Below are 23,107 nucleotides of genomic sequence, written 5' to 3'. Positions count from 1 at the left end.
GGATTCTTTAACAATGTTTCTTAGTATTTCTTGAGGTATACTTAAGTAGATGTGGCCTAGGACACTCAGTAGAGAAACTTAAAATTCTCTGCAATTTCCACATTGCTTTATTTTCCATGTTATAGATTGATATAGTTAGATTTATTTAGTTAGATTGATATTGATATAGATTGATAGTTAGATTGATATAGAATAAATTGAGATTTATTCTTTTGACCAGACTTTCTGAACTGTACATAGCAGTTCAGACACTGTAAACTTTTATAGCATTCTATTTCAGATTAGATATCATCTGTATATATATATCTACTCCAGCAGCCTTTCCTAATGATATTTTCCACTTTCAGTATTCATATATACTCCAGATTCCTGCTGAATATAATTTCTCTGTCTTTTTTTTTTTTTTTTAAAGTGCCATTGGGGGGGGGGCTTATTTATTCATAATTTAAAGGTTATCTAACCCAGAAATACTTCTTAGAGACCAAACATGAACTTTTTCAAGCATCATCAGAATCCCAGTAAGTAAGGTGGTATTCTCATCTTAGGCAATGAAAATATGTCTGCCACCTACAGACTTGTGCAAGCATCCATGCTGTAGTCTATGTGGAAATCTCTGCCCAGTTATCTGTTTTTACCTATAAGCTGGCCTTGGCTGAGCAGATGTTATCCTCATTACCATTCCTTATTTTCTTGAGGTTTAACCCTGTTGGTAGGTATTCAGTTGTATGCTGGATGGATTGGAAGTTTTGTTTTTATCCAGAAAACAAATTATATTCTGTATTATCCAAAAATCAAAAGAATCATGTATTGTATATCATATATAATGTATTGTATATAACTACTGATCATTTATCTGTAAAAAATGTTACTTTTTCTACTAATACCTATCAATATGCTATCAGTAATAAAAATTTAGTGCAGTTTCAGAATCAGTAGAGATTTATATCCTCTTCTAAGGAATGGGTAAAACCCTTGAATCCTCTCCATGCATTATCCATTATCATTAAACTTCATATTGATTATATAGTTTGTATATAATTTCATAATTTTTGCTTGTATTTGCATATTTATTGTTTAAAAACTGATTTTATTTATATTGATCAAATCTTGCAGAGTTAAAGAAGTTAATCATTTACTTTGTCTATATGCCTAATATGGCACCTAAAAAGAAAAGGATTATGACTCAGAGCACTGTTTGTCCACAAAAGAAAATAAAAGGTGAAGCTGATTCTGATAGCCAGAAAGAAAATGCATTTCTTAATGAAGTGCATAATGCTAGAATTAACTGTGCATCATCTGTTGAAGAGTTTACATTTAATAAGAAAAGAGTAAGAGTTTTATCATCAGCTACTGATATTCCAGATTGGTCCAAAGGAATAGTATACTGGATGTCCAGAGATCAAAGAGTGCAAGGTAAGAAAGCATAATGAAAGTTGCTGCTCATTATATTTTCCCATTTATTTTTGCAAGTAATATCTACAGTGAATTTAGAGGATTTATTTTCGTAGTCCAATAGAAAATGAGATTATCATTCATCACTTGTAGATTACATTGTTACTGGTTTTCCTCTTCAAATCCAAATTTCATCAAAGAGAAACTCTTGCACAGCTTTTGACTAGTCCAGTCTTATGTCCTAGCATAATTCAGAGTATCTTCAGTGCACATTGCATGTTACAGTTACCACACAATGAGTAAGTAAGACAACTCAAATTGTAACAGACAATAGATCTCAAGTCCTAATTTTGTCCATTACAATTTAAATTGTTTCACTTACTCATTGTCATGTGTTAACTGTAGCATGTAGCATGCACTGAAGATGCTGGTTTGAAATCCACCAAAATATAAGCCAGTTAATAAACATCATTTTTAATAATTTAGTTTTTGTTGTTGTATACCATTAAAATAAGTTATAGAATTATCTATAATGGTCATGAATTTGTAAAAAAGGTAGGTTTTACTTTAGTGATCTACTTGCATTTTATGATAACATGATGTGTTGAATAAAGGAGACTCATGCGTGGTGATATTCTTGGATCTCACAAATGCATTTGATAGAGTACTCTATGACAGTGTTAAAGCTGGAAGAGATGGGATGGATAATATATATTGGTCAGATGGATAGAAGATTAGCTGTCTGTTTAACTTACTATAATGATATTTTGTGTGGATTCACAGGCAGTATTTAGTTTGCTGATGACACCAGGTTGGGGATGTGTGGAATAAGGAGTGATGATGCCTTCATGAAGATTTAAAGTAGATGACATTAACTTGGACAAATGAATGGGATTGGAGTCCAAAGACTCAGGCAGATCCAAACTATCTACACAATATCTATCAAGTACCTCTCCTTGAATCCATTAACATGCAGAGCACTCAAAACTGACACTGGCAACCCATTCCATTAATTCAATCACTCTCCAAGTGAAAAATCTAGTTCTCACTCCCTTACTGACCACATTTTTACTCAACTTCCAGGGCTGAGCTCTTGTTCTTCCCTCTCTAGCCAAATTCTGGAATATTTCCTCTTCATCACTCCTATAAACCCTTTAAGTAACGTAAACATTCCTATCATACCCCTTCTTTTTCACCTATCGTTCAACATTTGCAACCCACAAACTCTCAGTTTATCCTCATAGGGAGCATTGCACAGGCCACTTGGTCACCCACCTCTGGATCCTCTCCATTACTTCCTCATTCCCAAGAAATCCAGATGACCAGATTAAGCAGAATAAACCAGATGTGGCCTTGTCAAAGCTTTATAAACAGGAATGATAACCTCCTTATCTCTGCTTTTTAGTGTGTTCTTCAATAACTAATTCTATCAGCTACTTTGGCAACCTTAGCAATATACTCTCTAAACTTCAACTCTGTGTACTACTAGCATGCACAAATTCCAAGATTCATCAATTTCCTGAGGTACATTGCTACACATCCTGTAATCGGTTTCTCTCAAAATGCATAACTGTACATTTCTCCATATTAAATTGACAGTCTATTTAAACAATTTAAATGAAATGTTGTCTCAATTATTCTGTGTGTGAGAGTTAAACACCACATACCAGTAATCATGGAACAAAACAAAATGGTGCAGAACAGACCTATATCTCTACCAAGCTACTTGGCAAGTTCCCAAGGAAATTAAAAGAGATTGCATTGCAAATTTTAGAACCATCGTTATCTCAGGCATGGTAGTTTAAGGTTGTCAGAAAGTTAGTTAATCCAGGATTCAGAAAAGAGTAGATAGGAATATGATTGTTCTATGAAGGAAGTGCAGTTTTGTGAAGGGGAGTTTGTGCCTTAGTAATTTATTTACTTTCTATAAAAAAAACTTGACAGCTAAGTTGGATAAAGAGAATGACTACTAATGATGCTTTAGCAGAAATCTCCCTGTGAGTATTGGCAGTATCTGTTGGATCAGCAATTATGCATCCATTATGTTCAAGGATGGAGAGTGGGTGGGTGATATGTCTGCCCTTCATTTTTTGGATTTTATCCCATACTTCTTTACTATTGGCTGCTCTTGTTATAGAATGCATGCATTATATTCAGGGTTACTTTTAGATCTGATAATGGGTGTCTTGCTCAACTCAGGCATGTTTGAAAGCATTAAGATTTGTTGTTGGTTATCTGCAGAAATCCAAGCTTTCTTCTGTGCTTTCTTGAAATCAATGAAATGTTTTATAAATTGCAAATGTGGCAGCTTGTATAATATACTGTCACATGACTCGTTGCATTACTGATAGGAGATTATCTGACCATCACAGAATGGAATTCTGTTAAGGAAGATAAAGTGAGCTTGCTCAATTTTCCATCGTGATATCCTGGTTGTCCATGTAGAAAAGGGGATATCACTGGTAAATGATTGTTCCCAAATAAGTTGTCATCAATTTCCCCACTTAAAGAATGGGAAGAGGGAGCATGAGCTGACAGTTAAGTCAATAGCAGTGAATGTTCAGTCAGGCGTATGGAAGGTGTTGCTTCTTGTGTTCAAGAGGTAGAGGGTATTGTTGTCAAGCATATGCTTAACAACTCTTCCTTCATCAAAAGGGATTTCATCAAAACCTTGATGTCATCAATATTTTGATAAAATCCATGACATTATAGAAATGTTTTTGTTATTTATTTTTAGTAGTGTTATCTGACTTCCGATAATGTGAGTTTTTGTTTTCATTGTTCTTGGATTTTTTCCCTTTATGGACTGCCAGTGTCCATCATTTCTTCTTCATCAGTAAATATTTCTAAGGTGATGTCAAACTGTAATCTCTCTAGGGTACTAAGTATATTCATTTTTTTATCTTCTTGTGGGTGAATGGAGATATCCATCTCATCTATTAACAGGTCAGGAGGCATATCTTTGATCCTCTGTAGTACACGTTCCATTATTTTTTAAAAATTAGTTGATTCTTGTGTAGTAGGGCCATTTTTGGCATGGCCTCAGTAGTAAGTCCATATAAGTGATACACTCTAAAGAGAGAGCAAGCAAATTATACCATTCAGGGATGCTGTAGTTATGAGAAGGCATAATTGACATATGTGTTAATGTACTTATTGACACAACATAACAACAACTGGATGTTGCTATGTTTGTGTTTTACTTCTTCTTCACCCCCCCTCCTGATATCGGATGCTCTGCTCCATTTTTGGTTTTTGGATCTCCTTGCTGTCTTGCCACCTTTGGCATTCTCAAGATTATGCTGGTTATGTCCTAACTGTGAAGAAGATCACAATTAGGGCATTTTGGTGTTTTGCTCTTACAGTCTATGTTCTCGTGATCCTTACTGCCACATTGGGACAGATGGCAGAGCCATGACTGGGAGTCTGAGAATGTACCATACTTCTGATATTTAAAGCAGCAGAAAGCATTGGAATGTAGAGTGCAGTCAAAATAGCCTGCTTTTACAGATACAGATGGTGGTTTGGGTGTGTTGAAAGTAAAAGTAAGAATGATGTTTCTAGTTGGAACTAGGTGCCCATCCCTACGTATGAGGGTTCTCCTTATAGCTGTCACTTCTTGGTCTTTCAGTTCAGAAGGTCTCTTCATCTAGTATATTCTAGGAGGTCCCATTCCAATATTACTCCTTTTATAATTTTTATAAGAATGTTCCCAGAACAGAGTTTTTTCATTGATTTTGGAGATCCTGCCAACCTTTCCAAACCCTTCTGGATGTAGAAGGATGGTATTTTCCCAAGTGAACATTCTTCATTTGAGCATAGTATTAAAAGTTTAGCACAGTAAAACTCTGAAGTTACACGGTAGGTGGGACTAACAAAAAGCACGTAACTCGGGGTATAATTTTGCATGTAATTTATATATGCAAACATACGATTGGGACCAAATGTTTACAAAAACACCTATTTTTTTAAGAAATATAATCATAATTGTAGTTTTTCGTACATAAAAAAAAGAAAGTTTAGGTTATAAGCCTATAACCTTTCATGAGTGGAATTGCATTTAAAAAAAAAAATTTATTCTGGCTGGACCACCCAGATCCATCTATCTTACTGAAGCAGAAACCAAAGTAGTGCAAGACTACCAGGATCTCCCCCCCCACACACACACACCTTTCTGAATGTCCATGGGTTACTTATGCTTGCTGTGCAGTGTAATTGCATCCCAGTAATGGTGAACTAGAAGACAGAATGGTAAAAAAAACTCAGGAGAAGTAGAACAAAGAATATGGAGAAAAGCATAGAAAAAGAATAAGAACAAAAAGAGCAAGTACCATCACTGGGAGATCTTCTCCACCACAGACAGCTGCCTCACATGGAGGAGACATTGTTATGGTAACAACTCTTATTAATTTATATGTCTCATTCGTGTTACATCTCCTCTTTCTGTTTTATAAGGACCTAGCAAATGGCACTCTTCTATCTAGCCTCATACTCAACATTTCAGAGACACCTTGGGAACTTGTTCTGTTGCAAGGCTCTTGTTAATTGACTGAAGCATTCTTTTAAAGCACACCTATATTTCTTATCAACTGTATTCCCAATGCACTCTTGCCTGTCCTCTCCCCATTTCATCTGCACTCTTAATCTGCATGATATTATACTTCTATCTATCTATCTGTTCCCTTCTGCCATACGGCCAGGGGAGAGTAGCTATATATGCTACTATACTAGGGAGATGATTATGAGCAAGGTGGTTTCCCGTTGTCTTCCTTGCCGTAAGTATGTTTTTGACTGTAACCTGTGTGTTCACGGGGCTGGTTTGCCTGCTTGCGGGATGAAAAACCCCAGATAAACTGGCGGAAAAAACCCTACTGTTCACGCCCAAGACCGGCTAACTTGGCTATGGCTGAGGAAGATCCTTGAGCTCCTCACGTCTCCGACAGGAATCGAACCTAGGACACTCCTTCCCCAGGCATATGGTTGTGAAGCGCTAAGCCACTAGGCTAACCGCGCGGACAGTATTATACTTACAAGGTTAAATTCCTTTTTGAATTGTTCATTGAATATCTTAACTATATCTTCCGCCCCAGTTACCAGGCTACCATTTTCATCTACTAATATCTGCCCAAATAATCATTCTTTATTTTGCTGACCTCATATTAAAAGAACTCTCTCTCTCTCTCTTCCTTGGATTTTTCTTGGCTTGCTGCCAAGAAAAATTACTACTCAGCACTTTCACTTGATGTGCCCAGAAATCTGTTAAATAAACAATGGAAAGGAATATAACGTGACTGGCTATGTGGACAAGAGGATGGCTGACAGTTAGAAAAGTATGTGGTGGAGCAGAATCAAGGAGTAGTCAAGAGACTAGGAGTGTGCATATTTGATTGACTATTGCTTAATTTGTACATTAATGATATTGGAAGCAATACTAAATAAAAGTGTTATAGAAATCCTACAGGATAATTGAAATAGACTGATATGTACAAAAAATAATGGTTGCTGTTTGGTGTGGCAGAGCTACACTTAACTGAAATAAAATTTTTCACTTTTGGATAAAGGTTGTAAGTTGTGTATTATGGTGATGGGATTGCACTGAAAGAAATTTACAAGGCCAGGGATTTGAGGATAATGTGGAATAGGGAGTCGAAGTTTCTAGTACACATTGCAAACATGCCAAAGATCTGTCAAGTGTTGAAAAATACACTGGAAAGTAGGGATAAGGAATTAATTAACTTTCATTATAAGGCTTTGATATGACAATGTCTGATTATTCTTCTCATATTGATCATTAGGGTGGGAGGGGTCTCTTGAATATTGAAGTTTATGGGTTTCAAAAATTGGTTAATAGGAAGAAGAGAAAGGATATAATAAAAACATGTAAGTTGCTAAAAGGGTTTGATGAAGTAGATACAGGGGAAATTTTTCAATGTGTAGCTGATGAGGATACACTATACACTCTTTAACTCCTATTTAACTATACGCTATTTAACTCCTTTCGACCCAAGGGTGGCATCTGTGCATGTATCCGCTCTGACATACCCCGCCAGAGAGAAACTAACTTAGAATCATCTGACTTCGACCTTCTTTGGCTGAAGATATCCCTCTCCCCCTCAGTCAAATTCATCTGCTGTCTCTATCACTCTCCTAATACCACCACTCACCCTGAGCTCTTTCATTTCCTCTCCTTAAAAGTTGATTTTCTCCAGTCCCAATATCCTAACAGCGAAATCATCCTCCTAGGTGATTTCATATTCCATAATACCAATTGGCTTTCCTCTTTCAGTTATACAGATCCTGCAGGCAGAGATGCTGAAACATTTGCAGTCACTAATGACCTCACACAAATTGTTCAAAAACCGACCAGAATACCAGATAACCCAAATCACTTCCCAAATACTCTAGATCTCTTCCTTATTAATGACCCCTCCAAATATGCAGTGAATGTAGTGAGCCCCCCTGGGCAATTGTGACCACAACTTAGTGCTCATCTCCTCCTCCCCCATGCAACAATGCTTACACAGTCACTCCCACACAAGAGTAGTTTGGCATTATAACAGTGCCAAATGGGACAGTCTCCGAGACTACTATTCATTCCCATGGTTAGACTATTGTTTCCAGTCTTCCAGTCCAAACATATGCACTGAATGCATCACCAAAGTGATCCTCACTGGCATGAAACATATATTCCCCACACTACTCAGACCTGCCGTCCCCTAACTAAACTCTGGTTCTCCAAAAAATGTTCCAAGGCTGTCCAAATGAAAAATCAGGCATACCACAACTGGTTCAAATCAAGAACCTTATCCTCATTCGATGCCTATACTGAAGCCTGAAACAAATGCAAGAAAAATGATCAATACTTCAAAAACAGAATTTGAACGGGAAAAAGCAGGAAGCTTGCAGCCTGTCCAAACGGCAGCCGTGCCTTTTGGTCTCTTGCCAAGGCAATTGGCCATAACTTTTGCCCTACACTATTCCCACCTCTATCATACCCAAATGGCTCAATAGTAACATCACTCATAGGAAAAAACTAATCTCCTGGCATTACACTTTGCCTCCAATGCACACATAACTGACAATGGCAAATGCCCTCCAGTCATTCCAACTTCCCAACATACAATGCCCCCTGTATCCTTTTGCCAAAAAGACATCACAAACCTGTTGTCTAAATTAGACACAAAAAAGTCTCCTGGCCCTGACAGCATTCCTCCAATTATCCTGAAGGTCTGTGCATCGGAACTGACTCCTATCCTATGTCACTTGTACACACTCTCTTACTCCACTGGTATATATATCCCAAAACCTGGAAACTGGCCTATATTCAACCCATTCCTAAAAAGGGTGACAAATCACTGCCATCTAACTACCCCCCCTATCTCACTCACTTCAGTCCTATCTAAAGTAATGGATAAAATCATCAACTCTCAACTCTTAATCTACCTTGATGGCACCTGGCTATTAAGCGACCACCAGTACGGATTCTGTCAAAGCTGTTCAACAGGAGATCTACTCTCATACATCACCCATCACTGGACAAATGCCATGGAGAAATTCGGTAAATCCCAAGTAGTTGCACTTGATATCTCCAAAGTCTTTGACCGAGTCTGGCACAAAGGCTTAATGAGCAAACTCCCATCATTTGGACTGCCTCAGGACTTCTGCAGATGGATTGCCAGCTTCCTGTCTGGACGCACACTATGTGTGATGGTAGATGGCTCCCTATCCTCTCACCATCCAACTAATGCTGGGGTCCCACAAGGTTCAATTCTCTCACCGATCCTCTTCCTTCTATATATCAATGGCCTACTTCAGTTGACCTCTAACCCAATACACAGTTTTGCAGATGACAGTACATTACATTCCTCCCTTTCATTTAACAAACCCTACTCTACACAACTCACCTCAACCCACAGAACATCAACCACCACTGCTCTTAATTCCGACCTCCAAGCCATCCACCAATGGGGCTCAGATAACCTCGTCAACTTCAACACTAGTAAAACCCAGTTTTGTCTTATTTCTCACAAAAAAGAACCATTTTCCCTCAGCATTGTTTTCGATAACACTCAAATTCTCAGACAAGATGAAATTTCTCTTCTCGGAATTACCTTGACATCAAGCCTCTCCTGGCATAAACACATCACAACCATTGCATCCTCAGATTCCAAAAAACTAGGTTTTCTCTTTCGCTCAAGACGCTACTTCACCTCTAAACAGCTGTTAACACTATACAAGTCACAAATCCGCCCGACTCTCGAATACTGCTCTCACATCTGGAGTGGGGCTCCAAAAGGCTCCCTCAAAATGCTTGACTCAATACAGAGGAGAGCAATTAGACTAATAAATGACCCATCCCTCACCAACTCACTCCTCCACTTTCACATAGATGCTTGTCTCTGCAATCTGTATATTCTATAAATATTTCCATGGGAAATGTTCATCTGAAACAGCATCAATAATTCCCCCACCCTGTACTAAGCCCATTGGAACATGTACAGCTGCCGTCCAACATCCTTTCACAGTACACCTCGAAACCCACAGAACAAGTTTCTTTTCCTCCCCATTCATTCCTGCTACTGCAATATTGTGGAACAGTCTCCCCCTCCCTCCCCAGACGTATTTCCCAAGGAATACAGCATACAGGCATTCAAATCAAATGTAAACAAGTTTCTCTTTTTGCAACCCATATACAGTACTAACATACTATAGGTCAACCTGCCAACCTCCTGTATATGGGCCAACATAAAAAAAAAAAAAAAAAAAAAAAAAAAGCTGGAGAGGAAAAAAAAAGGGATCACCCTTAGTCGTAAAGTAAAGGTGTAATAGCAGTGATGTGACTCGATTTCTTTGCTTGGAGAGTGATGAATGAATGAAAATAGTTAGCAAAAGTAGTTGTGAGTATCTTTCTCAGTGCACAATTTTAAGGAGAGTTAGGATAGGCATTGTATGAATAATGGTTAGTGTGTTTCCCACAAAGTCTTGGGGCTCTGTGAGGATGCTTAGTTAACAATAATAATATTTTACTGAAAAATAATTTCATAATGTGTCATGATTTTTTTTTCTATTTGTTTTTTTATAGATAACTGGGCATTACTTTATGCCCAGCATTTAGCATTAAAAGTAGAAAATCACCTTCACATTTGTTTCTGCTTGGTACCAGTGTTTTTAGATGCTACCATCCGTCATTATCATTTTCTGCTTGAAGGCCTGAAAGAAGTGGAAAAGGTAATTAACTTCTGTTTTCTTTTATGCAATTACATTATACATTGAACTGATGTATGCAAATATTGTTTTGTTGGTTTCTACTTGAATAAATTATATGAGTAGGTAACAGCCTTGGCCTACTTGTTTGACAAAGGTCTTGCAGCAGCACAAGTCTCAAAGGAGTGGAAGGAAGGCAAAATTGTTCCACTTGGCAAAGGTGGTGATAAGGCTAAGGCAACAAATTATAGGCCAATCTGTATATCTGGAGTTGTAGTTAAGGTATTGGAGAGGTTGGTGAAATATAGGATACAAAAGTGGGTCAATAAGAGTGGTATTCTTTGTGCTTATCAGCATGGGTTTGTTAAAGGGAGGTTGTGTTTTACAAACTTGCTTATGTGCTATAACACGGTGCCACAAAATTACTCACATTGCCAGAGAGACAGTTTGGAATCTCACATAGCATTGTACCGAGGTTCTATGAAAGGCAGTTTTTTAAACCAATGGAATGTGTTCCAGATGTTTACTAAGAAGTTGCCCTTGCTCTACAATGAAGCACGAAAACAGAGTTTTGGTTATAACAGAAAAATGTAATCAACATGCCAGCAGATCATCTTGCAAGTTGGCTCCATCCAAGCATAAGTATGCTGATATCTCAACAAACTGTGGCGAGACATCTGCAACAAATAGGCCTATACACCTGAACCTGCAAATCCCTTTATCCACAGCTCATCATAGAGCATGTTTTCAGTGGTGTTGTATCCATAAAAATTGGACAAGACACCAAAAGGCTATGTACTCTTTACAGGTGAGTCATTTCAGTCTTTCCTCAGATTCTAGATGACACTTGATTTGGCATGAAAGTGGTACTGCTTACCATCATAAGAATGTTCTTGAAAGTGATAGATACAGCAGTGCTGCAGTCATGGTGTCTGGAGGCATTATGCTTAATGGATGCATCGAGCTACAAGTGCTAGAAAAAGGGACAACTAGTGAATGATATTGCAACAAAGTTCCTCAACATTGTGTTTGATTCTTGTAGAAAGGTGCTGGTTAAACATGATAATTAATACTTAAGGAATTGACAGCGTACACTAGAAATATAAATTAAATCAACTTTAATATATACTTTCCAATATTTCGGCAACGTCACGTTGCCATCTTCATGGGAACTTAAGATAAAGACACGTGCACGCAAGTATTACATAACAGCAAATGAGAAACGAAGCGAGGAAGCCCCCTGGCAGGCTATATTAGGTGTTCTTGGCCTTTGGGCTGAATTCTTCTGATGTATTTTCCCCAAATTTAGGGCAGTCTCATGCATCCAAATTTGTTGAGGTTTGGCATGTTCCTAAGGGCTGAGGCTGATTCCATGAATAGTCTTTCATATTTGAACTTGCTGCGGTGTATTACTGTAGTTTTCTTCCACCTTATTCTGTGGCGAGTATCCAGAGCATGGTCTGCAAGCCCAGAGTGGCTGTACTGGTGAAATTGGATGTAGTCCTTGTGTTCTGAGATTCTGATATTTGCTGTCCTGCCTGTTTGGCCAAAGTAGGACAATTTACAACTGCAATGGACCTGGTATACACCAGGTAGGTCTAGGGGAAGTGGTTGGTCTTTAATGGAGCGGATAAGGGATGCCAATTTTCTATATGGTCTGTAACAAGTGGTCAAGTCATGTTTTTTTAGGATTTTGTTGATTTTTTTCCGAGGCACCTTGGATGTAGGGAACAGTGATGGATTTAGAGTAATCTTTTTTGTGAAGGGGGGGGGTTTGGATAACTGGTTTTAGTATTTTTTGGGGGTGGTAGCCATTGGCTGAGAAAGTGTTAAGGATGTGATTTAGTTCAGTGGTTAGGGCTTGGTCATTTGAACAGATTAGTTTAGCCCTGTTGAATAGTGTCTTAATAACCATATTGTTGTGAGGGGGGGGGGGACAGATTGTTGTTGAATGTATCTGCCTGTATGGGTGGGTTTACTAAAAACCAAGGTACCATCAGGTTGGCAGGTGACTAGTGCGTCTATGAAGGGGAGGCTATTGTTTTCCTCTTTTTCTGGGGTGAACTTGATTCTACGGTGTTAGTTGTTTAAGTGTGTTAGGAAGGAGAGGAGTGTATCCGGGCCATGTGGCCAAATAGCAAACACATCATCAATGTAGCGAAGCTATGTGGTAGGTTTTTGTGGGGCAGAGTTTAATGCTTTCTCTTCAAAAGTCTCCATAAAGAAGTTGGCCAAGGGTGGGGAAAGTGGTGAACTCATGGCTGTCCCCTCTATCTGTTTGTAGAATTTTTCCTGCCAAATGAAATAGCCTGAGTTCATTGTGAACTGAAATAGGGTTGAGATATCAGGACGAAATTTAGCTTGGATTAGCTCTAAGGTTTCTTTGAGGGGGACATTTGTGAATAAGGAGGAGGTGTCAAAACCGACCATTATGTCATTATGTTGGAGTCTAAGGTTTTCTATACTGGCTTTGAAGTGGGCTGAGTTTTTTATGTGTGATGGTGTGTTGCCAGTATGGTGTGAGAGCACTTTGGCTAAATATTTAGCTAGTTTGTAAGTTGGGGAATCAATGCCATCCACTATGGGACGTAATGGCACATTTTCTTTGGGTATTTTTGGGAGCCCATATATACAGGGGGGTGGGGGGGTCTAGAGTTATATGGTTTTAGTCTGTTAGTTATCTCCACAGGCTAAGAAGTGACCTTCTTAAGGAGCCTATGGAGTTTTCTAATTTGTGAGTTGGTGGGATTGTATTCAATGGGGAGGTAAGTAGCTTGATCTAATAGTAAAGCCTTAAGCTTACCTGTGTAGTCAATATGATTGAGTACCACAGTGGCATTCCCCTTATCTGCTTGGTAATAACTATTTCTTTGTTTTTCTTCATTTCCTGTAGAGACTTGTATTCACTAATGGATATGTTGGTTTTTGGTGGTTTTGATTTTGTGAGAACAAGCTACATCCAATCTAATATCGTTGGTGATGTGGTTTGGAAGGTGGCGAATCCCGCATTCAATCTGGATCATTAATTCCTTGGTCGGTAATTTCCTTGGAACAATGGCGAAGTTGTGACCACGTGACAGAGCGTTGAGTGCTTCAAGCTTCAAGATAACTGAAGAAAGGTTAACTACAGCGTTGGTTTGTAGTTTTGGTTCGGACGTTGAGTTCTTTTTTAATTTATCAAACTTGTTGATATGTCGACTCCATATTCTTTCGAATTCTTTATTTGTGCAGTGCAAGAAACGTCAAGTAGAATTGACCAAAGTTCGTGATTTAGCGTATTTGAAAGCTCTGTCTTTAGCGCTAAAATAACTCTGTTTACGTCGACTAGGAAACCGCGTGTAGCGTTAATTTGCTCCCATAGTAAAGCCTGGCTCGTCCGGTTATAGATACGGAGAGCTTTTTGTGAACAGAAACGGTGCTTAAATTTTACACAATTTGGGATTATCTGATTATCCCGGCAGCATTTTAGGAAGGTCAGACGATTCAGTTGTCAAGATAACTTCAGCTTCAGTTTGCCGAAATGGCAGGCCTTTAAATTGAATTTAATTGAATTGACAATGTACACTAGAAATATAAATTAAATCAACTTTAATTTTGTGTTTGATTTTTTTTAAATTTTAATTTAATTGTGTTTGATTGTTTTGTGGTGTTGTAGGCAAAGAATTCCTTTTTATGGATGACAATGCCATACCATATCATATATGAGCTGGAGATACTTCTGTAGACTGAACATATTAATCGAATTGAGTGGCCAGCATGCTCCCCAGATCTCAACCACATAGAACATGTTTGGGACACAATAGGGAGGCACATTGCTGTTGAAATTGCCCTCCAGAAAACAAACATAGCCTTATCTTTCTCTGAAGGAGGAGCGAGTTAGTTTCCCTCAAGAACTCCTGAATCATTTTGTGCTAAGCACGGTATGATGTGAGAGTTGCATCACAGTTCAGGGTGGACATATTCCATATTGAAATGTCTCTCCACATAGTTTTCTGTAATCACCTTACCTTATTTCCTTAACTACATCCTTAGGAAATTTGTAACTTTGGCCAAAAACGTATTGCAATTTAATTTATACTAATTTTATAACACATTTTTTGTGTAATATAATTTATTAGTATGTTGCCATTAAATTTATGTCAGCATTTGGCTGTAGTCATGAAAATTATTTCATATACAGTAAAAAATGCAGCTCATCCTTAGCTTTTGGACACCAGTGTATAAGGTGCCTTTCCAAGAGGAGTAACCAGTATGGATAGCAAAATTAAAGAGATTAGTAATGTCTGGCAGAGCACATTTTTCAGTAAATTTAGAGTATTAGAAAGGGGAGGTGACCTCAGATCTCACCATTCTGGATTAAGGATTTGAAATGTGTGAAATTTTTTTATATAAGAAGTGTGGCCAGTAAGTGGAATTAAGATTTAGCTAACAGGTTATGTTAAAGGAAGGGGGGGGGGGACTCTGCTAAAATGGGAGTCATATCCTGTTAGTGATGAAGGGAACTTTATAAACAGGACTAAGATAGCCATTGATGGATGGAGATGACAAGATTTTTTTCTTCCAGCCTGTTGTTTCCTTCTCTCCTCCCCAATTGAAAGGAATATCAGTTCACAGACACATTTTCATTGATATAGCAAAATATGGGCATAAGAATAACCATTTTTATCCTGCTGTAATGAGAGTCAGATGTTAGAAATATATCAAAATTTGTTTGTAGAATTATTATTACAGCTGATTCTCACTACATCAAACACCATATAGCACGCTCACTTAGTATAAAAAATTGACAAAACGTTCTGAAAAGAGGTGCTCTAAGAAAACAAGACTATTTAGTATATGAAACTATTCCTGTGGTCCTTAATAAGTTTGTTGAGAATTAATATTCAGGACCTCCATTGAGTTTTATTATTATTACATGACACATCCAGGGATTCCAAGGACTCATCGTGCGAGGGCACGCTACTCCACCTCACCAAACACATCTCATCCTCTCCACTACTAAATTCTCCAACTATGCTACTACCATCAACAGCATCTATCGCCCATCATCACCAACAATAGTATTTTTTGCCTGAAACTTGCGTGTGTTCTGAAGGCTGATTTGTCTGTATACCCGTGATGAAAAAACCAAGCTTCTAGGAGAAAAAAACCCTGCTACTACTGTATGAGATTGGCTAACTCACCTTCAACTGAAAAAGCCCATATAAGGATTTTTATGAGACTCATCTTGGAAAGTATACTTTAGTTCAAAACTTCTTAAACTGTGGGTTGCAACCCCATTTGGGGTTGCGTAACCAAATGTGATTACAAAAAATTTGGCAACAGTAAAAGGTTTCTGAACTTACAATGACCAAAAAGTAATTCAAAATCAACGCATAATGAATCATGGGTGTTTTCGGCAGCGCTTGCCCGTGTTGCATCATGCTACTTCACTGCAGCCTGGTTTCTGAACACACAACATGCACACTTTGCACCCCAAGCAATGCCAATGAAAGCTGCCAGAAACACCTGAGCTCAGATTCGAGACTATTGTATTGTAATTCTTTATGTAAATGGTAAAATTATATGTATACCAAAGAATTGTTTTGAAATAAATTTCTTTATGATTTATTATCGGTAAATGTAAATGGTAAAATTATATGTATACCAAAGAATTGTTTTAAAATAAATTTCTTTATGACTTATTATCAGTAAATGTTTGATTTGTATACCTATTTTATATACTTATATACATGGGGTCACATAAAAATTTCTTGTGGAAAAAGTTTAAGAAGCTCTGCTTTAGATGACACAAAGTCTATCATACGACTCTAACTCATTTATTGTCTGTGCCATTAGTGCTCTCTCAAGCAGTGCATTCCACATCCTGTTACTCCCCATGTAAAAAAAAGATCTACTTTGCACCACTCTTTTACTACCATTTCCATGCACACTTTCCAGGGATGGCTCCTTATGCCTCCCTAGTTCTATCATTAAAAAAAAAAACTTTTTAGCATCCATCTATAAACATCTTTTAACAACTTAAATGTCTCACTCTTACTTATATCATCCCTTCATTTGTTATTTACCAATTCTGCAGATTACATGCCTTTAGTTATCTTCATAACTAGCATTCTACAATCCTGATATCATTTTTAAATGCCTTTGTATTGTCTCCAAAATTATTTCATCCTCTTCATTCCACAGTGACCAAATCTGAGCACAGTAATACAGATGCAGTCTGATCAGGGCTTTATACGACAGAATCACCACCTTCTTATTTCAACTGGTTAATATCTTTCTGCAGCAGTCCTTCAGTTTGTATCACCACTTTTGAACTTTTTCATGACCTTTATGCCCTGAACTTTCATTGTGACACTTTTATTTGTCACAGTGAAAGTTTAGTGGTTAAATTTTAACCGTTATTTTTGGCTTGGGAATGCTGAAAGCATTTGCGCCTCAGCTTATTTGAAAATAATCATTGTAATATATGATTGATATCCCTCTGAATGTGCTAAATTCTGTCATTGAGAGTATTGTTTTTTGGTTTCAGCTTGTGAATGACTACAAAAGATAAATAAACGTTTTTCTTCCTTAATCTTTTATGTGGTGTCATTTCCTCTCTAGGTCATATTTTTTAAAACTAATATATATTTATATAAATCATTAATCCCTCAATTATTCAGTCAATTTGATAATCAGTTTGATGGTCAAATAATTGAGGTCTAATGTGAGCAAGAGGTTAAGAAGAAAGAAGGAATCAGGTGATGTATTTCTTGAAAGCAGAAAATGGTAGTTCCTGCAGGAAAAAGTATGAGCAAGGTTTTTTTCAAAAAAGGAGGTAGATAGAATGAAAGAGGATGGTAAAAAGTTGGTTTATTAAGTTTGAAGCTAAACTACTTGGGGTGCAGACTTTTACATGCTTAGAGGAAAGTGGAAAAATTATGTAGGCCAGTTTGGTGAAGCATCACTTATTTCAGTACCTGTAGAAAAGACAAGAGGTAGAAACCAAACATCTGTGAGAAAGTGATTAGAACAAGTGTGTGTGTGAGTCTGAGAATATGTTTAATCAGATGACCCTGTCTGTGAAGCATGTTCTTCTCACATTTTCAGGAATTATATAATGTTAGGAGCTGTGACAAACCTCTGTAGCTCAGTTGGTATAGACGAGCCCTTTGGTTGGAAAGACCTGGGTATTCAAATCTCATCTGTGATGGGAAGAACCTTTATCAGGTCTTTTCAGTCAAATGGTGAGTTAGCTGGTCTTTATACAGAGATAAAGGTTTTTTCTCCTGATGGCTTGGGTTTTTCATCTCTCAGAACAGGCAAACCGGCACCGTAAACACACACACAGATCTACAGCCAAAAAATACTTGCCCTTATGGGATGCAGCAGAGGAGTAATGTGCCAGCTGCATTAATTCATCATGACTAGATGACTCAATTCAGCTATTAAGAATTCCTCTTTCTTTCTGGCAAAAGATCAGTGGAGACATTCTGAGCTGTCAGTATAGTGGAAAGCTTGATTATCTATACAAGAGTTAGAAGAGAAAATAATACCAGAAGGATTGCCTTATCTTTCATTGATGATGTGATGATACCATCTGGATGTGAGAAAGTTGGAAGAATGGAATAGAAGTAACTGCATCCAATTGCTTTGGAAAGGGACTAGAAAGTATGACATCTGCTTGAGCAGAAGGCATGTTTTCTGCATTTGGTCCTTTCAAAGTTGGATTTAGATGTTTTGATGGGATTACAGTTGTTTCAGACTGAATGCAAAGTCTGACATTTGAGATATGTCAAATATAATGCACTTATCAAATAGTAAAAAGAAATAGAAATGCTTTCTATATTTGGTTCCAGATTTTTTTAATTATTTAATACTGTAGGTAATAACATTATCTTATAGTAATATCTATGCCTTTACTTGTCTTAGGAAATTGATTTTAAATAATTGGTTTTGAAAACATGTATATGTGCATGTCAGTTGTTTATTTTTGACAATTGTCATTAAGTTTAAAGTAAGCCATAAAGTTATTAATTTTTATTTTTTGTGACAGCTTTTTAATTATTAAAAGTTTGCATTTCTAGGAATGTCAAGATCTAGGTATTTCTTTTCACTTGCTTTTGGGAAAATCAGAAGATGTCCTACCTTTGTTTATTAAAAATAATGAGATTGGTGGAGTTGTAACGGATTTTTCACCTTTGAAAATATCCTTAAGCTGGGTCACTGAATTAAAGCATAAACTTCCAGCAGATGTTCCTTTTTGTCAGGTAAACATTCTAATTAATTTTAATCACTTCTGAATAATTTGATACATTTTAAATTTTAAGAAAATCTAAAAAAAAATGCTTCTGGTTGTTGCTGAAATCTTTTGCTAACAGAAATGTATTCTGTAGATAGTTTTTATGATAATTGGATAATTGGTGTAAGGTTCTCTCAAAAATCAGTATCATTATTAAAAGCATTCACACAAATTTGCTTAAAAACAAATATTTGCTTAAATACTCACTTCCATTTGTTTTCATGTCATTAAATTACCATCAGTTGATAAGCATTTAATTGCAGAAATGTGTAGAGCATATACGTATAATAATTTGAGTTTGACTGTTATTCATTTGATGTTTCACCAAGTGATTCTAAACTAGAATCTGCAAAACACAAATACCTTGGTACAGTATACAAGCACTGACAATCAGTTATCATTGGGAACAGTTTAAAATTATAAAGAACTCAAGTCCCAATTTGGTGCTCTTTTCTGTTGGATTAAAAAAAACAAGTTGTATGTGTTAAGTTGGAATTATAATACAGTCATACTTATTGAGGTCTTTTCAACCCATTGTTTAAAAAATATATGAGAATTACAGAATAATTTCTCCATCAGGTGTTTCAGATAAGATTTATTGAGCAATAGAGAAGATGCTTGTGAGGAAGAAACCTTGTGTGAAAGAAAAACTTGGGAGAAACAAAGGGTTCAAATCAAATAGGTTGTCAGTACTAGATTTTTGTTTTACAAAAAATAGTTAAGAAATTATGGGAATATAACAAGATCTACATTTAAATTTTGTAGATCTTTAAAAGGAATATAATAGAGGAATTAAGAAAAAACCTGTTTAAAACATTACAGTTATGATGTAAATGGGACATTATATAGAGCAGTATATAATCTGAACTTAAGTTGTAAAGAAGTTGAAATTGGAAGATGTACAGGAAAATGAGTTTGTTGTAAAATCAGGTACATTCTAAATCCACTTCAGCCTCTTTATGGGTCACATTATGAAGTAATGCAGCATTAAATCTAATATCAAAATTAGATATATTAAATTCCACTCCTTACTTTGTGCATATAATGCTCTACTGCTAAATAAAACTCATGTTTGGTACGAATTCAGAAGTGAAAAGACAAATTATGAAAATGTGTAGTAATCTGGAAAACAAAACATTTCAGCTGTTTACGTACAATTTCTAATGAAGATAACTAGATAGAAATAAGATAAGTAGGGATGGTATATTTGGGAGTCAGTTAGCCAAACCATTGATAAAATAAACCTATTACAATTGCAAAAACATGGCGAACCAAACCATACATATGGGAATTTTGAGAAAAAATTAGGGAAGTGAACTGATGATATCAGTGATGTTATGCTGCTAAATAAATCCAGTACAATAATAAATTTATGTTAAAATTTAAAATATCAGAAAGGAAATAATAACTGATAAGAAATTCTTGTTTTAATTATTTACCCAAGCTTAGCTAAATGAAAGGCATTTTAAGTATCTTCATGACTAGGATACTTGTATATGGAAGCAGAGATACTTTTACCTTGATGGACCTATGGTTTCAGTCCAGATTTCTCCATGACTGCAGGTTATAAAGAGTCCAGCTATTCCTGTCTTGGGCCTTTCTTCTCCATTTTCTTCCAACTTTCTTAATCATTGGGTCTTCCCACCTTAAGGCTGGTCTTCCAGGTTTCCTTTTGGTATCTCTCAGATACCAGTTTGTAACTCTGACTGTCCATCTGTTGTCTCTCATTCTGGCGAGATGTCCTGCCCATCTTCTTTTGCTGTTGTAGATTGTTTTTATTATATCTGTGAATTCAGACTTCTTCCTGATTCTGTGTGTCTTACATGGCCTATTTTGTTTCTATTGCATATTCTTCTTTCTATTGCATGTTGAGTTGTTATTAAGCTTTGTTCTTCTTTTAAAGTTGTGTTCCATGTTTCACTGCCATAAGTTAATGCTGGTAAGATGTGACTATTGAAAAGATGGGCTCTTATGTCTATATCTATGTTTTGGTTGGTAATTGTTGATTTTATTTTGTTGAAGACTATCCAAGCAGCTCTTTTTCTCCTTACTATTTCATTTGATATATCATTATTCAATTTTATGGACTGGCCGAGGTAGATGTATTCTTCAACTTTTTCGATAGTGTGAGATTCTAGAGTGATTGTATGATCTTTACAGTATTTGTTTTTCATCCATCTTGTTTTGTCAGGGTGTATTTCCAATCCAATTTTTTGGCAGTTTTGGCTTATGTTATTCAGCATTGATTCTAAGAGTTTGGGTGAGTGAGATATTAATACCACATCATCAGCGAATAATAGGATATTTAATATTTCACCATCAATGTTTATTCCATTTTTCATGTCAATTTTTCGAATGATGCTGTCCAGAGTAGATGTGAGGAGATTAGATGATAAGACATCACCCTGATGTACTCCTCTACTTAAGTTAATTTTAATCGGGTGATTGAAAAGGGTGATATTTGTTGTGCTTTCTTTGTAGATATCTTTTATGAGTTGGATGCTTTTTCTACGCCTTGTTCTATTAAAACTTGGACTACTGTGTTATGCTCCACAGTGTCAAATGCCTTCTTAAAATCTATAAAAAGAAGACAAAGTGGGATCTGGTATTCTCTGCATCTTTCTGTTAGCTGAGTAATAGCTTGAATGTGATCTATTGTTAAAAAGCCTTTTTTGAAACCAGCCTGTTCTTTGCAGCTATTTTCATTGATGGAGGTTTGTATTTGGTTTAGGATGATTCTGGCGAATATTTTATGTGTGTGCTAATAGACAGATAGGTCTGTAGTTACTGATGTCTTCTTTATTACCTTTTTTATGCAGAATTATGGTCTTTGATGTTTTCCATTCAGTAGGTACTTTCCTTAATTGTATATATCGGGTAAACCTTTCTGCTAGAGCTTTAAAGAGTATTTTTCCACCCATTTTTAATTCATCAGATTTTATACTGTCAATTCCTGGTGATCGGTCGTTTTTCATATGGTGGATAGCCATTTTTATTTCTTCAGGTAGGACAGATGGTATTTCCAGATTTTCCAAATTTTCGTCTGGTATTGGAGCTGTGATTACTTGTTTAGATGAGTAAAGGTTCTCATAAAACGATTTTACTATTTTTTCCATTTCACCTCTGTTTGTGTGTCTGTTTCCTTGATTGTCTATGAAGGCTGACAGTAGTGGTTGCTTTAGATTTATTTCTTTTTTTACTTTTTTTAGGCTACTGCGGAGCCTAGCTGCTTCTGCCAATTTTGTTGTTCTATATATGTTATAGTCTTCTTTGATATTTTGCCTCAGTTGTTTACAAATAATTTTATATTCTAGACGATCTTTTCCTGTATCTTTCAGTATTCCTCTTTTCTTCAATAGTTCTATTGTTCTTGCTGATAGGCGTTCCCTGATCTTAGGAGGAAGTTCATAAGCGGTTCTTTCTTTGCAGTTCATTAATTTATTGTTAAAGTTTGTTAAATCTTCGTCGATGTCATTTTTTTTTTCAGTCGGTTTCTTCCACCTTTTATCTAAATTCTTCTGGGTTTATCTGTTTTGAGCGTTTTTTTATGGTTTTACTGTGCTCGTATGCGTTCTTCATTTTTTTTATGTATTTTGAGAGTTGCTCTTATTGGACAGTGACCTGAATGAATTTTGCAGTAAGTTTTCCCAATGACTTCGATTTTTATTATTCTTTTGCAATCTGTTAGGATGAAATCAATTTCATTTCTTGTCTCTCCATTTGGAGATTTCAAAGTCCATCTTTTTCCAGTTCTCTTTTTAAAAAAACTATTCATAATGTACAGCCTTTCTGCTTCTACAAATTCTGCCAGGAGTTCACCTCGTTCATTTCTTTCCCCTTTTCCCCCATGGTCCAATGTATTTTTCTTCAATAAATCCTGTACCGATCTTTGCGTTGAAATCTCCCCACACTATTTGTTTTTTTCAGTAATGTTTCTCATAGGTGTTCATAGAATTTATTTTATTTTATTTTATTTTATTTTTTCTTTGTCAGCTGTTGAGGTGGATGCATAGGCTACTATTATTTTTATTGTTATGGATTCTCCAATTTTTAATATTAGTGTTCCTAGTCGTTCAGAATGGATTGTACAAGAAATAATATTTTTAGTTAGCTTTTCATTTATGATGAAGCCAACTCCTCCAGCCCTTGTAGTGTTATCTGAGGCTCCCAGGAAAATTTGGTTGCCATTGTTCCATTTTGCTGTTAATTCAGAGCGTCTTCGGATTT

The 23,107-nt window shown here is 36.4% G+C and overlaps 1 protein-coding gene across 4 annotated transcripts in view; it reads left to right on the top strand.

Moving 5' to 3' along the window:
- The window catches only part of LOC150093181 (deoxyribodipyrimidine photo-lyase-like), a 109,199-nt gene that overhangs the window by 13,929 nt on the left and 72,163 nt on the right, over positions 1-23,107 (top strand). For all 4 annotated transcript variants that reach the window (XM_090413681.1, XM_090413684.1, XM_090413683.1 and 1 more), the window contains 3 exons: positions 1,114-1,413; positions 10,475-10,620; positions 18,666-18,848. In XM_090413681.1, the coding sequence (XP_090269807.1) occupies positions 1,146-1,413; positions 10,475-10,620; positions 18,666-18,848 (597 nt within the window). In that variant the 5' untranslated portion in view covers positions 1,114-1,145. The remainder of the gene's footprint in view (positions 1-1,113; positions 1,414-10,474; positions 10,621-18,665; positions 18,849-23,107) is intronic.

Source organism: Typopeltis vanoorti, chromosome 24 (genome assembly GCF_054136105.1).
Source record: "Typopeltis vanoorti isolate ZY-2024b chromosome 24, IOZ_Tvanoo_1.0, whole genome shotgun sequence".
Lineage (NCBI taxonomy): Eukaryota > Metazoa > Arthropoda > Arachnida > Uropygi > Thelyphonidae > Typopeltis > Typopeltis vanoorti.
This window is presented reverse-complemented; position numbering and strand designations above follow the sequence as displayed.